The sequence below is a fragment of the Spermophilus citellus genome, assembly GCF_964194105.1.
Source record: "Spermophilus citellus genome assembly, chromosome: 1".
NCBI lineage: Eukaryota > Metazoa > Chordata > Mammalia > Rodentia > Sciuridae > Spermophilus > Spermophilus citellus.
Genome location: NC_138182.1, coordinates 268,423,425 through 268,443,138, shown reverse-complemented (window position 1 = coordinate 268,443,138; position 19,714 = coordinate 268,423,425). Strand labels below are relative to the sequence as shown.

Below are 19,714 nucleotides of genomic sequence, written 5' to 3'. Positions count from 1 at the left end.
TCTTTCCTGCTTGTTCACGTAAAAGCCAAGTCACACAGAGATAAGTTCTTTATCTTTTGATAAAATTATGAACAAATATTTTGCTTTATTTCTAATCAAATGTGATTTTACTGGAATTGATATTTATTTATATTCAAGCATTTGTCATTCAATGACAACAAAAAATGTGCTCAATAGCTACTAGAAACTCATTTTGGTCGCCTAGAATTGCTACATATAAAGCTATCAGGAATTTCAGACATCCCTCAAATGTCAATTTAAGGTCAGACTTGCTTTTACAAATTCATATCTATGTTTGTTATTAGAAATGCATTTATTCACATATGATAATATTGTCAAGAGCAGGTAGTATCCTGGTTGGTCTAGATAGCCTAGTTAATTTATAATCTAGGAATAATTGATAGAATGCTGATCTTCTAGTGATGTACATTGTGCAAACAAGAGAGAAATCAGTGTGAATGAAGGAAGCAATTATTCCTTCTAAATGGTAGATGTGCTTGATTCCATCTCCCAAAGTCTAACTCTTGTCAATGCTGACTCTACTTCCTCTGTGGGGCTGGCTTAGTCCAGCCTCTTTCTTCCTGGGGTGTTCCACTGCCTTCTCTCCTCTTTCCCCCCCAAACCACATTTACTCAGGATGACCAATTTTCACTTGAGTGAGAAGACGGAAAGAAAGCCAGCCCAGTGAATGCATTCTAGCAACGTGTCTGACAGTGCCTTAGCTCTCCAACCTGCTGAACAAATATCTAACACAACAAAGGCCAGACAGACACGGAGGCAAAGTCTCCAAAGGTAGTGATTTTTACGTGTGTCTCCTTATAGTCAACAAGCTGGTCTTGCCTGGAAGTGCCGTTCTGCCATCAATCCCTCTATTACGTGTCTGTTTCTTGATATTCTCCAATACAGAACACACAGTTTCTAAAATCTCTTCTTTATAGCAGGAATAGTAGAGAGGGTTACATCCCTAATTTCAAAGGCACAGTTTTAGGTCAAAGGTTTTGAAGAGTGAAGTGGTTTAGAGTGACAGAAAGTTCAGATATAGTCTGAATCAGTTTTGTTCCTGTCTATGCCTTGGTCTTTTTGCAGTTGGTGGGTTTGCCAAATGAGTCAATTATCTTCTTGGGAAAGAGAAGATTATGTTGGGGAGCCTTTATTGTGTGTTAATGGTGGTGTTTAACCCTCATCTCAACTTTATGAGGTAGATATTATCATATCTATTTTAAAGATGAATAAATTGATGCTCCGAGGTCAGTTACTCAGCTCAAATTTACCAAAACAGTAAATGGATGACCTGAGGGATTCTAAATAAAACCAAGTGCTCTTTCTATTACTCTTTTAATACCTCTCAAACACAAAAACACCCTTGTAGACAGGGCCTGAGGTTAGTTTTCAAAGGAGCCTGGTCCCCAGGTCTTCCGCATCTTTAACCCTATGTAGTGCACACCCTTGAGTAATGATATTGGGTCCTCCGGAGGCACTTGGCACTATAAGTATGGAACACATAATAGGTCTTCTTATTTATGAAGGAGCTATGCCAAATCCCTTTTTAATGGAATGATTTCATTACGCTTATATAAAGTTTGTTAACTAAAATAGCCTGCCTTTCCCCTCCACTGCCCACATTTTGGAAACCATGTGTAATAGAAGTGGAAAGGACATGAAATAAAAGCCTATTTCAGGGTTCACCTTCTTTTTTTTTTTGGTATCAGGGATTGAACTCAGGGGGCAGTTGACCACTAAGCCACATCCCCAGGCCTATTTTATTTTATTTTGAGACAGGGTCTCACTGAGTTGCTTAGTGCCTTGCTTTTGCTGAGTCTGACTTTGAACTCTCGATCCTCCTGCTTCAGCCTCTAAGCAGGGTTCGCATACATTTAAAAAATATATATATATTTTAGTTGTAGATGAACACCATACATTTATTTTATTTTCATGTGGTGCTGAGGATTGAACCCAGTGCCTCATGTGTGCTAGGCGAGTGCTGTACCACTGAGCCACAACCCCAGCCCCAGGGTTCTCATTCTTAACAATAGCACCTAATCTTCATTGGGCACATGGCAAGTGCCAGGGCTGCACTAACACACAGCCTCACAAATACCATTGAGGCCAGGACTATTATCCACATCTCACAAAGAACCAGAGTCACTGAGAGGGCAGGTGAACTACCAAAACCACACAGCTGGTGCAGAGCGGAGCATGGAAGGCTTAGAGGGGTCAAGCTGCTTGCTCAAGGTCACAGTGAGCAGTCAAAGGGAGGGGAGGGGGGATAGTAGAGGATAGGAAAGGTAGCAGAATACAACAGTTACTAATATGGCATTATGTAAAAATGTGGATGTGTAACGGATGTGATTCTGCAATCTGTATTTGGGGTAAAAATGGGAGTTCATAACCCACTTGAATCTAATGTATGAAATATGATATGTCAAGAGCTTTGTAATGTTTTGAACAACCAATAAAAAATAAAATTAATAATAATAATAATAATAATAATAAAAAACACAAAATGAGCTCTGTCCAGCCCCAGAGCTCAGACTTGTCACACCCTATACTGTACTCACAGTCTTGTGATAGTCATCTACTAATTTAAGGAGCCTAAGTTAGTACACAATATTTTGCTACTTTAAAATTTCTCTTTTGCCTTAAGTTAACTAAACCTAGAGCTTAAGTTGGAGAAAGATTTTGTTGCTTTTACTTAATGAAGTAACATCTAGCTCTTTTCAACCCATTTGTTGAACAAATAAACAAAAGACATTTTTCTTCAGCTCTCTGTGCCAAGCCAGCGGTAGGGTCACCAGCTATCAGCATCAAATCAAGAGGAAATTCTCTGAATGCAAAGGACTGCTGTTTTGGGTAAGCAGTGCAGTTTTCTGATTACATTCTAGCCCAGCAATACAAAAAGGCTTCCTTGAAATGTATTCTCACAGCCCCGTCACAGACTTCTGAGAGTGCTCTTCACTCTGCCTTCCCTACCAATGAGAGACAGCAGGGTGAGGTCTTAGCAGTTCTGTTTCCCATTGGTAAAGGAGCTCAGTCTCTGAAAAACTGAACTTGATCAGTGGGCAATTATTTGAAACATATTGATAGGTGGCCCAAGAGCTCATAAAAAGCTTTATAGCCACAACATCCTCAATGCAAAAGGACAGATCTTCATTATTGATTACTCTGCAAAAATAAATGTGTAGGAAGTGTTAGAGCTGAAACAAACTTTCCCAAATTTGCATCTTGGTGACATTATACAACACATGGGTGTCATGAGCGATCTTTAGATTGCCTACTTTGGGTTCACATTCTTTTAACATTGTTTTTTATTTTTAAAAATATTTTGTTTAGTTGTCAATGGACTTTTTTTTTTTTTTTTTAATATGAGGTGCTGAGAATTGAACCAGTGCCTCATGCATGCTAGGCAAGTGCTCTACCACTGAGCCACAACCCCAGCCCTCTTATAGCCTTCTTGCCGAAGTATTTTAACAAGATTTCCAGAGTCCAGAAAATATCTTAATTAGGATGTTTAAGGTCATCAAAATCAACTGTGCTAGTTGAGTGCTATAAACAAAGATGCATTTTTAAATTTAAAATGTATTTAAGTTTTAAATACTTTTTCTCACCCATGAAAAACTCAAGAAGGTATTCCATCAGGGGTTCAGTGTTTTCCCTGGGGAATCTACATAACAAATACTTCTTTGGAAGATTAAATGTCATCTCACTTTCTAAACTAAGACAAAATATGCTCCCTGGATCCTCAGGAAGAATACATGTTGGGCTTGTTTTTAAGGCCATACACACACACCAAGTTAAAACTTAAACATCTATTTTAAGAATTTGATACAGATTTCATCCAATAAAGCTATTGGAAATATTAAGATCCAAGAAAACATTTTAAGAGTGAAAGGATGAGACACAGTTGGTAGTGAAATTTAGATCAAATCAGCCCATGTAACTTTTGCTAAGTATCAAAGTTTCAAATAGTAAAATCTTGTTCGTTTTTCCTCCATCCACAACTTTTGTCCTGAACATACTGGCAGACCAAAGACTTCTAGAGTTATTACTCACAATGCAAAATGTTCCAAAAAGAAAAAACAAAAGAAAAGAAAAAGTGGTGCCTCAAAGGAGCTCAGATGCCGAAAAGAAACTTAGTTTGCCACAGTCTATTGATTGGAGTGAGCCTTATGTCCCAGGCACACACATACATACATACAGTGGTTAGTGTCTGTCTAACCTGAAAAGTCTCTGGGCCTCCTCACCAGGCTTCTAGTGTGGAGTAGACATACTTCAAAGAGATGCTCTTTAGATGTTTGGCGAATAAAAGATATTGGGATTCTAGGCCTATCCCTGCCTTTAACTCTCTGTGACCCTGCATAAGTCCTTTGCCTCCTATGCCTCGGGTATTTTTCTTTTTCTTTTAATTTAGAAATGAGGGCTCCAAGGTTTGAAGATCACTATCTTCCAGCTTGTAACTGGTTCCCTGTTTCCACTTCGCCTTTCTGCAGCCTATTCCCAACACAACACCCTGAGGGTCCCTTTTAACACCCATGTCAGCGTGTTACTCCTCTGCTTCCTCCATTGGCTCTCCAACTCAGATGGCACGGACACTTCATGCATGCAATGTCCGCTCCTGGCCTGCTCCCTATGGGCTCCACCATACCAAGGGCTCCCCTCCCCCTCTGTTCCCACTTTGTCTCCTTGTAGTTCCTCCATTAATTCAGGTACAATTCCACTGAATGTTCCTTGCACTGGCTCTTCCTCTGGCCTAGAACTCTCTTTCCAGGTATTCACAGGGTTTACTTTGTTTAACACTTAGTCAACATGTCACATTCTTAATAAGGCCTACCCCGAATTTCCTCCTGCCTTAGGTGCCTCTATTTGGTTCAAAAGTTCTTATCACTTTCCAAAATACAGCATAATTTTCTAACTTGTTATTCATTGTTATTTCTGCCTATTAAAATGTAAGCTCCCTGAAATAAGAGCTTTTTTTTTTTTTTTTTTTTTTTTTTTTTGGTCAGTTTTGTTCACTGATGTATATTAAGCTCTTAAAATATTTCTTGGCACATGATAGGTGTTTAAGGTATTGTTGAATGAATGAGCAAATAGCATGACTTATTCTCTTGTAGATGACCAGCATCTGCCAGTGCCTGGCCCCCAGCTGCTGTGGAACACACTTCCTGGATGCAGAAATGTTTGCTCTGTGCTCCCAAGTAAGTTCCCATTGTGCTTTGTGAGCATAGTAGCCTATTCTAAGGAACATCCCCTCTGATCAGAACTGTGTGACTCCCTTCTCTTTCTCGTTATCTATGTAAATGCATCTTGAATCCACACTTTCTTATAAACTTAGGTCTCTCGATTCCCAAAGGTAGCTCCTCATGAGACACATTTTTTGAGTAGAGGGGAAAGCAAGCGGAATGTTCTTGACAGATCATGAACTGAGTCAGAGATGAGGATACTGAGCCTGATTCTGCCAGTAAATTAGGCTAGTCGTTACTTTATGTGAATAACTTAATCTTCATAACAAATCTATAGAATTCAGTATCACTATATCATTGACAAAGAGCTGAAGCCTAGAAAGAATGAGCCATCTGCATTGATGTGTCAAAATGCATTGTCCAACTTAGATCTGCTAGTTTCCACATCTTCAAATCATATCATCTCTTTGGGCTTCTTTCATTGTTTTTTTTAATCTGCAAAGTGGGAGGGATAGAGTGGAACAAATGGTATTTAAAACCCTAATGAGCTTGCCTAGCACGCACGAGGCCTTGGGTTCTCTACACATGCTGTCTGTGCATGTTAGAGGTGGGGGATAAGGTCCTCTTGAACTTTCACGTTCTCAGCTAAAAGTTCTGAGTTTAAAGGAATCATGTAAACCCAAAGCATTATAGAGTTTAGTTGCTTTAAATGAATTCATCTTGTTTCTTCTAATGAATTCTAAACCCCTTGATAATGCCTAGCAGGAATACCTCATAAATTTGGCCACTACAGTTATAATGGCAAATATGCAATAAATAATTACTTGACAAAGCAAATAAAAGTTTCTATTTCAGGATTTGGTCCAGTTTGGAGAAGTCATAAGTCTGTCTCACGCCAGCCTGATGAAGTTGGTAGACCTAAAGTTCGATTGGCTGTTTTACAAAACGGGAAAAAGGCATAATGGTGAGTTTACCTGCAAGAGTTCCGGTCTTTCCCTTGAGCCCAAACTTCCAAGCATTTTCTGATTAGAAGCTGCTCTGTGGTGGAGGCAACCTCTCAACAGTCCCCCACCTTTCTGTTCCCACATCCTTGAGAGATTTGGGTCCTGGCCAGGCTTAATCTTTTGTCCTTTGGTATTTCCTGTTGCTGGAGGTGGAAAATACCTGCTCCATCCTTGCTCCACCAGAAGTTCCCAGAGGAACCAGTTCTGGTGACTGGTGACCAGGCAGGGTGCAGACACAAGTCCACACATGTGACTCGGAGGGACAACTATGAGAAGAACCTGGGAGTTCTGAGAAAAGCCTGGTGTTCTTGTCCTATAACTGTGAGGCTGAGGATGTAGCTCAGTGGTAAGCTTAGCATGAGCAAGGTGCAATCCCTAGCACAAAGTAAAACAAAAACAAACAGAATCTATGTGACATGACAGTTTAATTCACAAATAATCCTACAAGCCTTTTATGTGTCTAATTCCCTGTTATTTAAAAAAAAAAAACCTTTCTAGAAATAGCAACTTAAATAATCATAACCTGTTGTCTTTCTTTTCTAGAGAAAAAAATTATTGTTATGAAGGATTAGAGACTGGAAATGAAATATATTAAAAGATTTCCAAGTTCTCTGCTGTGTCTTTGGCTCCTATGTTGCATGCTTCGGTGCAGCAAGGGTGTCCCATCTCTCTCCATTCCCTCTTGTTCCTTCAAAGCCTCTGTTTTGCTCACTTCTATGTCTCCATGAGATGCAATAATTAAGCTTACTCCAATTTCCTGATTTCATCTTGCCCTGGCATCCAGTGGAGACTCTTTTGTGCTCAGATGCTCAGGTTATGAGCTCAAGGATTCTGGGGAATTATCTGTGGTTAGGATGGATCCCCTAAGCTGTTCCCCGAAGAGCAAGGGCTGGCCTAGGTGGCAGTGATCCTGGCTGCTGGAGTTTGATTTCTCTCTGGATCTCTTACATTTCAGTACCCTTGATAAGTTACTCCATGTTTCAGCTTCTAAACTTCTGATAAATTAGGGGTGAGGTTTTGGAAAAAAAAATCTATTCCATCTCTTGATTCGATATGAAGATGGTAGATGATAAAATATGTGAAAGTGCTTCAACCGTTGGACATATCATACTAATGAAAGCTGTAGGTGTCTCTTCTGAGTTAAATCTGGGCTCCGTAAGCAGACAGGTAGAATACCTGCATCTGCTTCATTCTATCCTGAAACTGCATTTTTTCCCCACTGAACAGATTTCCTTAATTATCTGTCTAGTCATCCTGCACAAACCACAAAGTCCACTCATCCTTATCTCTGACAGTGGCAGCAGCAAGGTTCTTTTTTAAAACTCTCAATTGAGGGAAACAAGTTACTATAACCTCTTTGGGATACATGTTAGCAATACTTATGAAAACTACATTTCAGAGCTGGCAATTTCACCTGTAGGAATGTATCTTACAGATATTATTTGCCTGAGTGAAATAATTTTTGTATAAGATTATTCATTATGCCACTCTGTATAATAATATTTAATGATTGGAAGCTGTCTAAGTGTCCACTGATTGGGCATTGCTTAAATAAATTATGGCATACCCATATAATGCAGTTGGAGAGAAGATTAGAAACCTTTTTATGGGATAATAAAGAATAATATACAAGAAATATTCCACAGAGGGAAATAGCAAAGTGAAAAGCAAACGTTGTATACCATGCTATCATTTGTGTACAAAAAGGGCAAGAAAATAATAAACCTACACTTATTTTTAAACTGATAAAATTCCTCTAACAGCACATAAGAAGTAGATTCTGGAGTACTTTTGAGGTTTTGTTTTCTCATGGGTGGTATATTTTCTTTTTATAACCTTTTGTACTTTTTGATCTTGGACTATGGGAATATATTTAATGCATAAGTAAAATATCAGAATATATAATCAAAATAAATGTTCTCAACTTTAAAAAAATACTATAATGAATTATATTGATCTTATTCATTTCTGGGAGATGCCTGGATCCCTCTAAAAAGTCACTTCCACGGGGTTGGTATCTCCTCATTTGCTTCAATGACAACGTTACTTCGTTTGAGAGGAAATCCCTGATTGTGCTCAATTTACAGTCAGTGGGTCACTCAGTGGCCAACAGCTCTCTTTTTCAGGAGACAAGGAAGTGAATCTGAAAAACCTTTAAATGCAGTTGTTATTGGCTTATATTCTGCTTCCACCAAGTAGCCCTTGAAGTTATAACAACTGCATTCCCAACCTGAAATCTCCCATTATACACCATCTGGCAAAGGGGGCATGCTCTTTCTTCATCTCTCATCCTGTGTAAACCATTGCAAAGGCCTGGGGAGTTTGTTTACTGGCTTTCAGCTTTGCTCATAGGACTATTCCATTTGCCTTAAAAAAAGCAAATATAAGAAAATAAAGATAAATAAATAAAAACTACCATGGCTTTGGTCTTAGGAGTCTCTTAACAAACTCACAATTTCCTTCTTGATGCCTTTACCTCCATATTTATCAATAAGGTAAAGACACCAGGAAGAGTCCAGTCGAGCTCATGTATTCCTGGGGTTTTGATTTAACTTGCTTTAATTTTGGAATTTCTGGCAGTGCAATATGTCTAACAGCAGAGGCCATCTTTTCAGGGTAAGAAGGGCAGGAACTGCCTATCTCTACTCTCATTAGGAATAAATGAGCCTCCTCTTACAAGTTCACTCACTAATAGCCCACTGTCTCCTTTCTGGGAAGCAGTTGCAGTGGGTGGCCTTGACTCATTGCTGGAGAACTGGAGAAGTCTCTTCGGGGACAAGAAGAATGGAGTTACCCTCGCTGGAGATAGGAACTCAGTCCTGAAATTCAAAACTTGATTGTGCCTTTCAACTGGTGGCTCCTATTGACCTTCAAATCTTTGATATGATACACAAAGGGAGATGGGGAGTGCCTTCCCCTATTCCCTGTCCTAATTCATCCAGGCCGTTTCTCCCTTTATCTGAACCTCTCTGGGGCTTTTATCTTTTCTTTTTGGTTTCAAAACATCTTGAGGACATTTTGCTCTCTCTCTCTCCGTTTAATATACAAAAAAAGTTATGATATTTTAGATTTTGGGGGACTATATAAATTTAGAAATTACATTTTAAATACACACAGTTGTCTCACTTTGCTATTGGCATTCTAGTCTGGAACAGCTTACAAATAAAAAGCTAAGGCATCTTTATACTATATAACTATACCAGGTGACTTCATATACTTCTCTGGACGAAGCCATCATCTCTGATGAGCCATTTCTTGAATAGGCACGGGAATGTAAATACTCTTGACCAGAGGAATAAGCTCTGGACAATTTTGATAGCACTGAAGCTTAACATGAAACTCATAATTACTTTTTATAACAACATGTATTATTTTATTTTTCAGTTGCAAAATTACCGTATATACACAGCTGAATTTTAAAATACAGAAGAGTGTGATACAAATATAAGAATCAATGACAGTCTCATCATCTAAATAGTAAACTTTCTCATTAGTACCCAAAGTGCTTTTTTTCCCCAGGGATCCCAAAACTCGTAATTCTTATACTTGATGAGTATAATGGCTAAACTGGGTGCCCCAGAGTTCTCTGTGTCTTTCCGTATCTCATGGTAGTGATACAACTCACCCAGCTGCCAGACCAAATACCTGACCATTGTCATACTCCAGTGCTCCATAAACATTGAGAACTCTAACACCTGGAACGTACCAGTCGGAACAGATGGAGCTTAACTCTGGTTGCCTCCTCCCCATGGTGTCCACTCTTCACAATCTCATTCACAGGAGAAAAGGAGAAAAGGGGCATGGTGAGCCCCTTGATGGGCCTCCAGTGGCAATGAACAAATAATGAATTGGAGTATATTGGGATATTTTTTGTAACCATCTTCTTGGCAGCTCCCCATTTTCCTGAGAGAGGCATCTACAATCCGATCCTGTGCTCCCTCCGTGGGGCAGTCTGTGTTGTGATAACAGCTCCCTGGGGATTACTTGCTGGCTCTACTCAAGAGGCTAGGAAGGTAGGGGACAAGTAGTGACTGTATCACTCGGAGGCTTTTATTTCTGCCTCCCAAAGCCCTTTACGACTATTAAGTCTCTTCCTACAACTCTCTTGGCTTTCTTCTCTGGCCAGGGAAATACAAGCTTTTCTTCTAAACTTGAACCAGGTAAATAAATATCTTCTCCCATTCCTGCCCCCATTCTCTTCAAATCCCTGAGACTTGCAGTTCTCTGGAGGGCCAGTTTCACTGACTCAGTGCACTTTGTATGGAGCACCTGCATTTGCATAGCAAAGATGAAGCAAAAGGCAAGGGGTTCACATCTCTGTGCAGGTCACCTGTCAAGCATTTAAGAAAATCATTTAAGGCTAAATGGCTTGAACATGGCAGAAGTGGGGTATACATTCTAGCAGAGTTTTTAAATTATTCTATTTTATGCTGGACGAAGACAGAGGTTCAGCTCCAAAACTGAATCTGTGGGTTGTCTGATTCCAGAGCCCAGAATTCTGATCTCAATATACAGCCTCACTATACCCATGCAGTAGCAGACAGTTCCCTGGAATGCATTCTGAGAAGGTGGGAGAGAGGGCTGGGTTCAGTGCACCATGGCCAGCCCTGACAATTTTTCTCTATTTCTGCTTCATGGAGGAGAAGATGAAGCAGAGAGAAATCACACTCTAGTCTATGCTCCCTATCTCTGTGTTGCTTCTCCAGAGCAAGGACAGCAAACCCACAGCTTCCCTTCTTCCCAGTCCTCTGTTCCAGGAACTTCTGATGAGTGGCAGCACAGTCAAGGTCTGCTAATGCCCGTGCAGGGCCTGCCTCAGGGCCACCATCCCCCCGCCCCCAGCTTCCTGAAATGATGCTCTTCCTTCTCATTTCCCAGAAGTGTTGACAAAACCATTAATCTGAACCCACAACCTGTCCACCGTTCTTTGGATTCCCGTGATTCAACCTGTGTGAGATGTCCCTCTGTCAGGGGCTTCAGGAGCAGAGTCAGTGTCAGCATGGGTACCAAAATGTGCCTGCTCCACTTGCTCAGGCAGGTGGCCAGTGTGGTCCCATTACCAGTTGGTTCAGCCCAGCTGCTGACAGTAACTGCCCTGTTTACTTTGATGGGCTGAACTAACTTGTTTAAGGCACAGAATATGCTGTGGCATTTCTGAAAGATGACTGCTCTCGGGCATGAAGGAGATTATGCAGTAGGATAACCTGAGTCACTGACCATAAGTCACTTAACTCCAAAGATAGTACTACCCTCGTTCAGTCCTGAGAATGGTGGGGACACCATTGTGCAGCGAGCCCTCCTCCAAACTCAACAGATCCCTAACAGAACTCATTATCTGCATGCACCCTGGCCCTCTCTCCTTCATAGGTGGCATCATCAACCACTTGGTCACCCAAGGCAGAAATCAGGACATCAGCCTGTACTTTACCCTCTCTCATTCAATCACCAAGTCTCACGTGTGACACTTGTAATAATCTTCCAATTCAACATCTCCTCCTTATCTTTCCTGTAGAGGATTCACTGCAGACATTTAGCTAACTGCTGTAATAAAACTAGGGTACTCCCTTTGAGCAGGGACCAGCACCCAGAACAGTGTGGTGGGTAAGAATGAGAAACTTGTGCTCTAACAGATTTGAATGGACTCTAGGATAAATCTCTGAGATTTAGCTTTCTCATCTGTGAAATGAGAGTAATAAAAATGCCTCCCCACCTGGGTTTTTGGAAGGTCTAAATAAAGTTAAAACACAACAGAGTTTGACACATCAGAGAGTGTTAGCTATTATTTGTAGCAGTCAATATTATAGCTGTAATGACATATGAGGAAACCAAGGCTCAGAGAGGTCAAATGTCTTCTTTAGTACCACATGGCTATTAAAAAATATAACTAGTATATGAATCCAAGTCCATCCTTCCTCAAAAGCCACACTTAAAAAAAAAACATGGCACATCTGGGGTTCCTAATGCAGGTGTTCACGAGAAAATAGAACCTCAAAAGTACTAACACAAGAAGACACCATATATTCTGTAGAACAGTATGCATAACATTAGCTCATTTAAAAAGTTCAGAGTTAATTATAATATTCTCTATTTACCAACTCTGATCCTTGTAAATTCCCTTCTCATCTTATTTTTCACCCTTCGCTCCCACTAAACTACCAGAGAGTAGGGAATCTCCATTGCATAGCACAGGGCCAGATACGCAACATGAAATATTTGTTAAACTGGTGAATAGCATTGAATTTATAAAAATAAATAATTTAACATTTATTTAGCACAGAATAGATAACAGTAGATGATATAAATGAGCTGAAAATACATTCAAACTATACAAAAACTTATTCAGAGGAAATTCTCCATTTACCCATTCCTAAGACACTCAGCTCCTGTCCTACGAGGCATATATAGTAACCAGTCTCTTGAGTGAGATATTATATAGAATTGTACTGAATTTAAGTGCAATTTAAATTTCCTACCAAAGAAAATTAGAGAGTTTGGAAAATGTTTTATAAAAATTTAGTCTGTATGTTTTCTTTTCTGAGAAGTCTTCAGTTTCTCTTAAACCCCTATAAAGGGCAAGCCACATGTGAACATTTTTTTTTTTTTAATATTACAGAATAGGAAATTCTGATTTAAGTGAACTTTTTTTGTTGTGTAAAAGGCAAAACCAATAATGGAAAGAGATGCTAGTTACTGTGTCTGTGAATGCCGTCAGGTAAAGCCACCATCTGATTCTATGCACTTCTATTTACAGATTCCCACCCTTTGATCTCACGACCCATTTCTTCATATTTCTTTGACATGAGATTTTATTTTCATTGTGCCATCATTTCCTGGACATGGAAAAGAGTCATCCCTCTGTGACTTAAACATGACAAAGGACCAAAAGACTTTCCTTTCTTTCACCAAGATGTTTGAGGTCAACTCTAAACTGTAACACAACTTACCATGGTTTGAAACCAGAATGTGCTTTCTGGAGAAATAAAAACAGTGACCACTTTTCTCAGTATATTTTTTTTTGGGAGGGGGGGCAAGGAGGTGTCAGACAGATGTCTGCAATATTATTTAATGCTTTCCCAACAAATTCTCTTAAAGGAACTTGGCCTTACCTCTATAAGGTTTCTAATCTGCTTTTTTGTGAGCCATAGTCTTAGCAAGGCACACTCAGACTTTGTCACTGAATGCAATGTCATTGTGCAATGACATCAAATTACACAAGCAGTCCTATTCTTATAAGGAAGTGATATCAAAATAACTACGGTTCTCTGTTTTATCTGAATATATAGATTCACATGCCTCTCCACGTCCTCCCTCACATTTTTCCAGTTTCCTTTTCTATACATTAAGTGTGCATACATATTGTTTGAAAAAGATAAAACAGAGTGAATGAAAAATTCACTCCAACACGTAACTTTTACTAGTACTTTTTACTAAAAATTATGAAAATTTAAGAATTTGAAAATGAAGTTATAGCTTTATTTCTTCTCGTACTGCATTTTGGGAAAGTAACTACTTCCTTCTTCCTTGCTAGCATCTCTCCTGCTTTTCTTTCCTATGCTGTAGCTAATAAACTAAAGAGTTGGTGTTCAGACACCCTTTTTCCCTACTATGTTGCCTAGGGCTGATGAAGACATCGAAGCCAGTGACCAGCTAAATGGAGTCTTTGTTACCACTGGACCCTGATGGAAGACGCACCAACAGATAACGGAAGGGCTCTTCCTTCTTTCCTAAATCTGTTTGCTACTAAGTTGTCTGTTTGCTATTCCAAGTCCTTGGTGTAGACTCGGTGGTCTCTCTGACTGTCAATGAGCTCTTTTTATGTGTTTCTTTGTTAGTTCCTTCTTCTTGTTGCTTCTAACTCCTCAGTTTCCATTAGTGAAGCCAACCATGAGGGCGCCCAGCCAACGGGTCTACCCCTGCTCAAGCCAACTTGTACTGCCGTTCTCACAAATCAGAGGGAAGGCCTCACTGGCCTAGGAGGTGATCCCAGACCTCCTAGAGAAACTGGACTCAAGTCCTGGCATTTTCTTCCTTTACTAGGGGTGTTATTCATCTGTATTTAGGAACTTCCTGTTCCATCAATTTACCTTCCATGTTCAGGTTTTATTACTTTCTCTTCCTCTGTTCTTTAATGAAAGTATTTCTATCTTAGAGACTGAATCTTCTGCTGTTTATGTACTTATTTAGTTTATTTATATTTTGCATGGCTGTGATTGAACTCAGGACCTTGAGCATTCTAGGTAAGAGCTCTGCCACATTCTAGGTAAGAGATCTCCTGGAGCTACATCCCTGGCCTTCTACTGGTGTTTGGAACACCATTTTGAATTAGTGTTTCTGCATATTTTCCAAACATACTCTGGTACTTCTGAGCTCTATTATTACACATATAGGATTGAAAAATAAATGAAAGTTTATTAAATGAATGAAGGATATGGCTTAATTGTAGAAGAATCATAAGCTTTCTGCTGAGTTGGACTGGGTAAATCAAATACTAAAATGACGCTGCTACGTGAGTGCGTCTAGCAATGCTTGCTAATTTGCTTCCACCTACACCCGTGGCAGCATCATCTTTATAGCATCTTTCACAAGATGTCAGCTCGTCAGTTGATCAGACAGGCAAGCAGGGAAAGGCCTCTGGCACTAGACTGAGTTCGACTTCTTTCTCTTATCATTTAGTAGCCCTTGACTTTGGGTGAGCTTCTTGAACTCTCCATGACTGGTTTCATCAGTAACATGAGGAAGATTGTGAGACTCATACCTACCCGTTCACTTCATGGATTCGTTTGAGGATCAAGTGAACTAACATATGCAAAACACCCAAAAAGGAGCTAGAATAGTAGGAAATAAATGTTTGCAATGAGTACTCTGCAGCTATTGCCTGGCTTGACAATGACTGTAACTCAGAGTGAAAATAGAGGGGGGCTGCTGCATTTTGCACTGGCTTCCAGGACAAGGACACAATCCTCAAAGGACTCTTCCAAGAATACATTCAAATTTGGGAGCCTACTAAAGAAACCCATTACTTCTCTGGGTGAATCAGGACATGTTCTCTTTGAACATCATTACAATTAATTGAGCACTTATTAATCAACATTTACTGAAAGAAGCCAAAGATATTGAAATGGGATGTAGCTAAAGTCTTGCGACAAACTATACTTTCCTGTTGTATTTCTGTTTGTCTATGATTTATAAATCCATTTCTTTTTCTTATATAAATTCCATATCTTAGACAAAGCTATAACATCTAAATGCTACAGCATTTTGTTAATTTTTTATTGTCATCATCTTATAATAGTTGATGGCAAACTTTGCAAGCTTCAAGGTGGAGATTAAAACTATACATGAACACCCTTTTGTGGTGGTAAACTGGTAGAATTTTATGTTAGAGCAGTTTTTACAACCTGATGTTGGCTTAAGTTTGCCAACCTAAGGATTACTATGTTAGTTTGGTTAAAAAGTTCGAATAAGTATTTTTTCAGCTATGTTTTAAGGTAAGTCAATGTCACCTATAAATAATAACTGAAAATTTCAGATACAAATAAACCAAACCAAACAACATTTTATTAGTACTGATTGCTGTCAACCAGGCTAAATTAGTAGGAAACGGCAATGTTTCAAAAAAGATGTAGCTGGTTATGGCAGGCTGTCTGAGGCAATGGATGAAAGAGGTCTGTGTTAACATTTTCTCCAATTTGCCTTTCCCAGTTGCTGGGTGAGAGAGTGCAAACATGTAAAATATTGGGCCTCTATGTTTAAGTGTTGATACTCAGCTTCAAGTCAACACCAGCTAGAATATAATTACCATCAGAGACCTGTATCTCATTTTGGGAGTACTAATTGTATAAATTAATTTTAAGCAAAGGTGACATTGTATAATGATTACATTTTGACCACATCTAATGTGCTTACTTGCTTTGTTATTATTTAACTGCTCATGTCTAATGATTAAATTGTCCCTCCTTAACTTCTACATGAAATGGGAAGACGTTGGAGTTTTTTTTCTCCTCTCCACACAATCAGCTGATTTGCATAATTCTAAAGGATGCTTCTCTCAGTTTCCCACGTGTTTACCATGTATTGCTTCAAAGATGCCAACAAACTAATTTGTGTGGAAAAAAAAATCTTCAAGTTCAGAGGAAAGCTGGGCTATTCTTTTGAATAGCTACAATCAATCCATCTGATAATGTTCCCAAGCAGCCAGATGCCCCAGAGAAACAAGATACAGGTTTTTGTTTGTTTTGTTTTATCAAATGACTTACCCACAATGACAGCAGTGACTGTGAGCAGCACAAAAGCATTCCGAAACAGGTAACTTTTGACATCCTCCTTTGTGATGTTCTGCACTTTCTTCTTGGCCAAAAGTGTGCGCTTGCGGACTCCTTGCTGGAATCTCTCCATCCTGCCCCCAATCTTGGGCTCTTCTCCATTGCTTTTCGTCATATTTTACTTTTCTAGGAGAGTCTCTTCTTTCTATTTCAGGGTCTCCAAATTGCCTCCAGAAAGCCAAACCTCTTTGGTCTTAGAGAACACAACTACAATGGGAAAGAAAGAGACAAGTATTATAGCCTTCAGGGGTGAGATATCAGTGCTGCCCACATGGTAGGTTGCAGGCAAACTGCATAATCTCAGTGGAAATCAAAGCCTGGAAAGCTACAACCCAGGCTTCCTTTCCAAATGTGTGTATTTTACTGGACCAAACCATATGTGAAGAATGGGCATAAATTCAGAATATAGGGGCAGAAACTTGTGTTTTATTTTTTCAGTTTGTTCTTCTCCTTCAGTGAGGCAAAAAATTATTCTTCAGAACTGGATGTGACATCCTACTCCTCAGAACCTAGCCAAGTGCCTCACGATATATACGCTTGATACACGTCCAATTGAACTGAACGCACACAAAATGCCCAATAATTACTTAGTGATATTCATGTTGTATACACAGTTGAAGAAAGTTGAGGTTGCTGTTCTACGTAGTAAAATAACAGGCTATCTTCTTCATTAAAGATAAAAACACCTAGTAAATATGCTCACAGGAAGGATGCCAGTGCCCAGAAGATATGACAAATACGTTTCACTAGTTTACAGGATAAAGTTTAGACTTTTTCTCCAAGAAATAAACAAAGTGCTCCAGTCACTTCTATAAAAAAAATTTCTAAAATCATAATCCATGTTCATTTTATTACAAGTAGAAGTACAAAGTCACATTTGTCTTTGGGGCAAACACATTGGAGTCTTCTGAGGAAACTATCACTGACTTCTAAGTGTTTTAAAATTTAGGATTTCTGGAACAGATGGGGAGATGAATCCAATTTTCATTCCAAACATTACAGTGTGTGGTTTCTGGTTTCTTTAAAGCGCTCTTAGGTTATTCAAATACAATTAAGCAAACCTTCTTCCTTCTGGAAATCAGCTGTTCTGAAAAACCAAGGGTTTCCTCCTGCTGCTTTACGAGCCTTCTAAGTCATGCCTTCCCCAGGATCAATCTGAGTTGAAAACCGGGGTGCAGGGGGACCTGCGTGTCTGGTAGCCCCGGCAGCCAGCGAGTGTGTCTGTGGGGGAGGTGACTGGAAGCCAGCGGACTCCTCGCAAGCTTTTGGCAAATCCAAGGGTGGGGGGAAAAAAAAGACTTAACAATTTGACTTTTAAATAAAATTGCAGGTTGGGGTCATTGATAATAAGACCTACAGTTTGTTTAAGACTTCACACCAGATTAAAAGCTTAGGGGGAAATGAAGAAACAGAGAGGGGAGAGGGGAGGGTCCAGGTCTTTTTTTCTTTTTCTTTCTTTTTTTTTTTTTTTTTGAACCAACAGCTCTGATTTCCTTTACCAGTCTGTCACTTTTAAGCAGACCAGCTCAATAATCTTGGCTCTTTTTCAGATCTCTGATCCCCATCTATCCCCAATCTACCCCGAATGACTCAACTCCAAATTAAGAGAAGGATCCGCCATACACAGACACCCCACGCTCACACCACGTTCAATCACTAACGTGGACTTTATCTACCAAAATGGCTAGCTTTTCCTCTCGGTACTCCTCCGCTGGTGAACAGAATACATCGGCGGAGAAGTGGATCGAGAAATCGAACCCAGTAGGCCTGCAGGACGTCGCACTTACCTTCTCGGATCCTGTCAGCGGTGGAAGGCACCCCAGGCAATGACAAGGTGAATTCCCCAGCAGGTACAGCGGAGTGAGCGAGCGCAGGGCGCGCGCGAGCCGGCCAGCCCTGACACACTGCATGTGCTCTGAAACTGCAACTTACTATCAGGCAACTTAAGAAAAGGGGAGGAGCCAGCGCGCGGGAAAGGGGAGTGGGGAAATGAAAACGGCACGGGGACCAAGGGGGAGCCCCGAGGTTTCTGGAATATTGATTAATTTTGGCACACCAGAAGCCTGCTTGCTGGCTTTGTTTTGCTCCTTAGCCCACTTTCACGCTTTGTCAGTTCCCTTGCATTAGAAATGCAAAATCAGGACCAGGAAGAATTGAAAAATAAATCGCGCCTACTCTCGGGAAAACTGGAGTCTTGATTAGTACATTTCAAAGACGTTTTCTAAGGCTAAATTTAATTATCTCACATTATTGCAGGATTCCTACTCTTATGGGAGTCGGAGAGTGTGCTCTTTTGCCTGGTAGTACAACTGTTATGAAGAAGTGCCTCCTTTTAGAATTAGGTTTATAATTGATGTTTCTTGGGGAGATCTTAAACGCAATCAAATATAGAGAAAAATGCCTACTACAATTCTCTAAACTTGTCTAAAGTTACCGAAAACACAAGATGAGACATGCCTCTATTTTAGCAGTTTAAACTCCATTATAACAAATCTAATTGAACTCAGGCTGCCTGCAATGCAAAGATTGAAAAGGTAAGGAACACAAAGGGACTAGGATGTTTGCCAAACTCTAAAGTAAAAAGCATTTTAAGACCAAGAATGCAAATGCACACTTGAAGTCTCGTGATTTCAAAAGATAAGCTGCTATTCAGATGCCTCAATTTTAAAGGATGCTAAACACTCCCACCAACCCACCCACCCACCCCACACACCATTTTTAGGAGTTAAAAATTGTCATTGCCTTCAGAATATAACCGGCACTTCTAGTCCATTTTTTTTTCTTAAAAGAAAAGTAAATTTTGAAAATAGGATAATCAAAAAACAAAAAAATATTTTTTTTTGAGACTGATTCATTCCCCAAACTTAAAACTTATTTGGGAGGAAGAAAATAGTTCATTAGAAATCAAAACTCATACCAAAAATCACAGCCAGAGCTTTGTGTTCTTGCTCACTAAATTCTCCATGCAAAATCTCAATTCTTGTGTCTGTTATCCAACACGAAAATACGTGTTTTTGTTCCTCATTAGCAAATCAAGGGAGTTGTAATGAAACGTCTCCTGCCAGCTTCAACTGTTCATGTGTGCGGTTTTGAACAGCTACTGGTTGGAAAGGAATGGTGAATCACGTAAATGACTTAAATTGACAAATTAGCAGCAATTATAACAATTTTCTAATTTGGCATCATTTTAAGAGTTTATTGAAAATGCATT

The 19,714-nt window shown here is 39.6% G+C and overlaps 1 protein-coding gene across 1 annotated transcript in view; it reads right to left on the bottom strand.

Annotated features, from left to right (window-relative positions):
• SLC1A3 (solute carrier family 1 member 3) overlaps positions 1-18,567 on the bottom strand; it is a 78,322-nt gene extending 59,755 nt beyond the window's left edge. Inside the window, exons 1-2 of the mRNA XM_081307149.1 lie at positions 18,291-18,567; positions 16,438-16,710 (exon numbers count right to left, since the gene is read on the bottom strand). Of these exons, the coding sequence (XP_081163275.1) occupies positions 16,438-16,618 (181 nt within the window). The 5' untranslated portion in view covers positions 16,619-16,710; positions 18,291-18,567. The remainder of the gene's footprint in view (positions 1-16,437; positions 16,711-18,290) is intronic.
• Between the last annotated feature and the right edge of the window lie 1,147 nt (positions 18,568-19,714).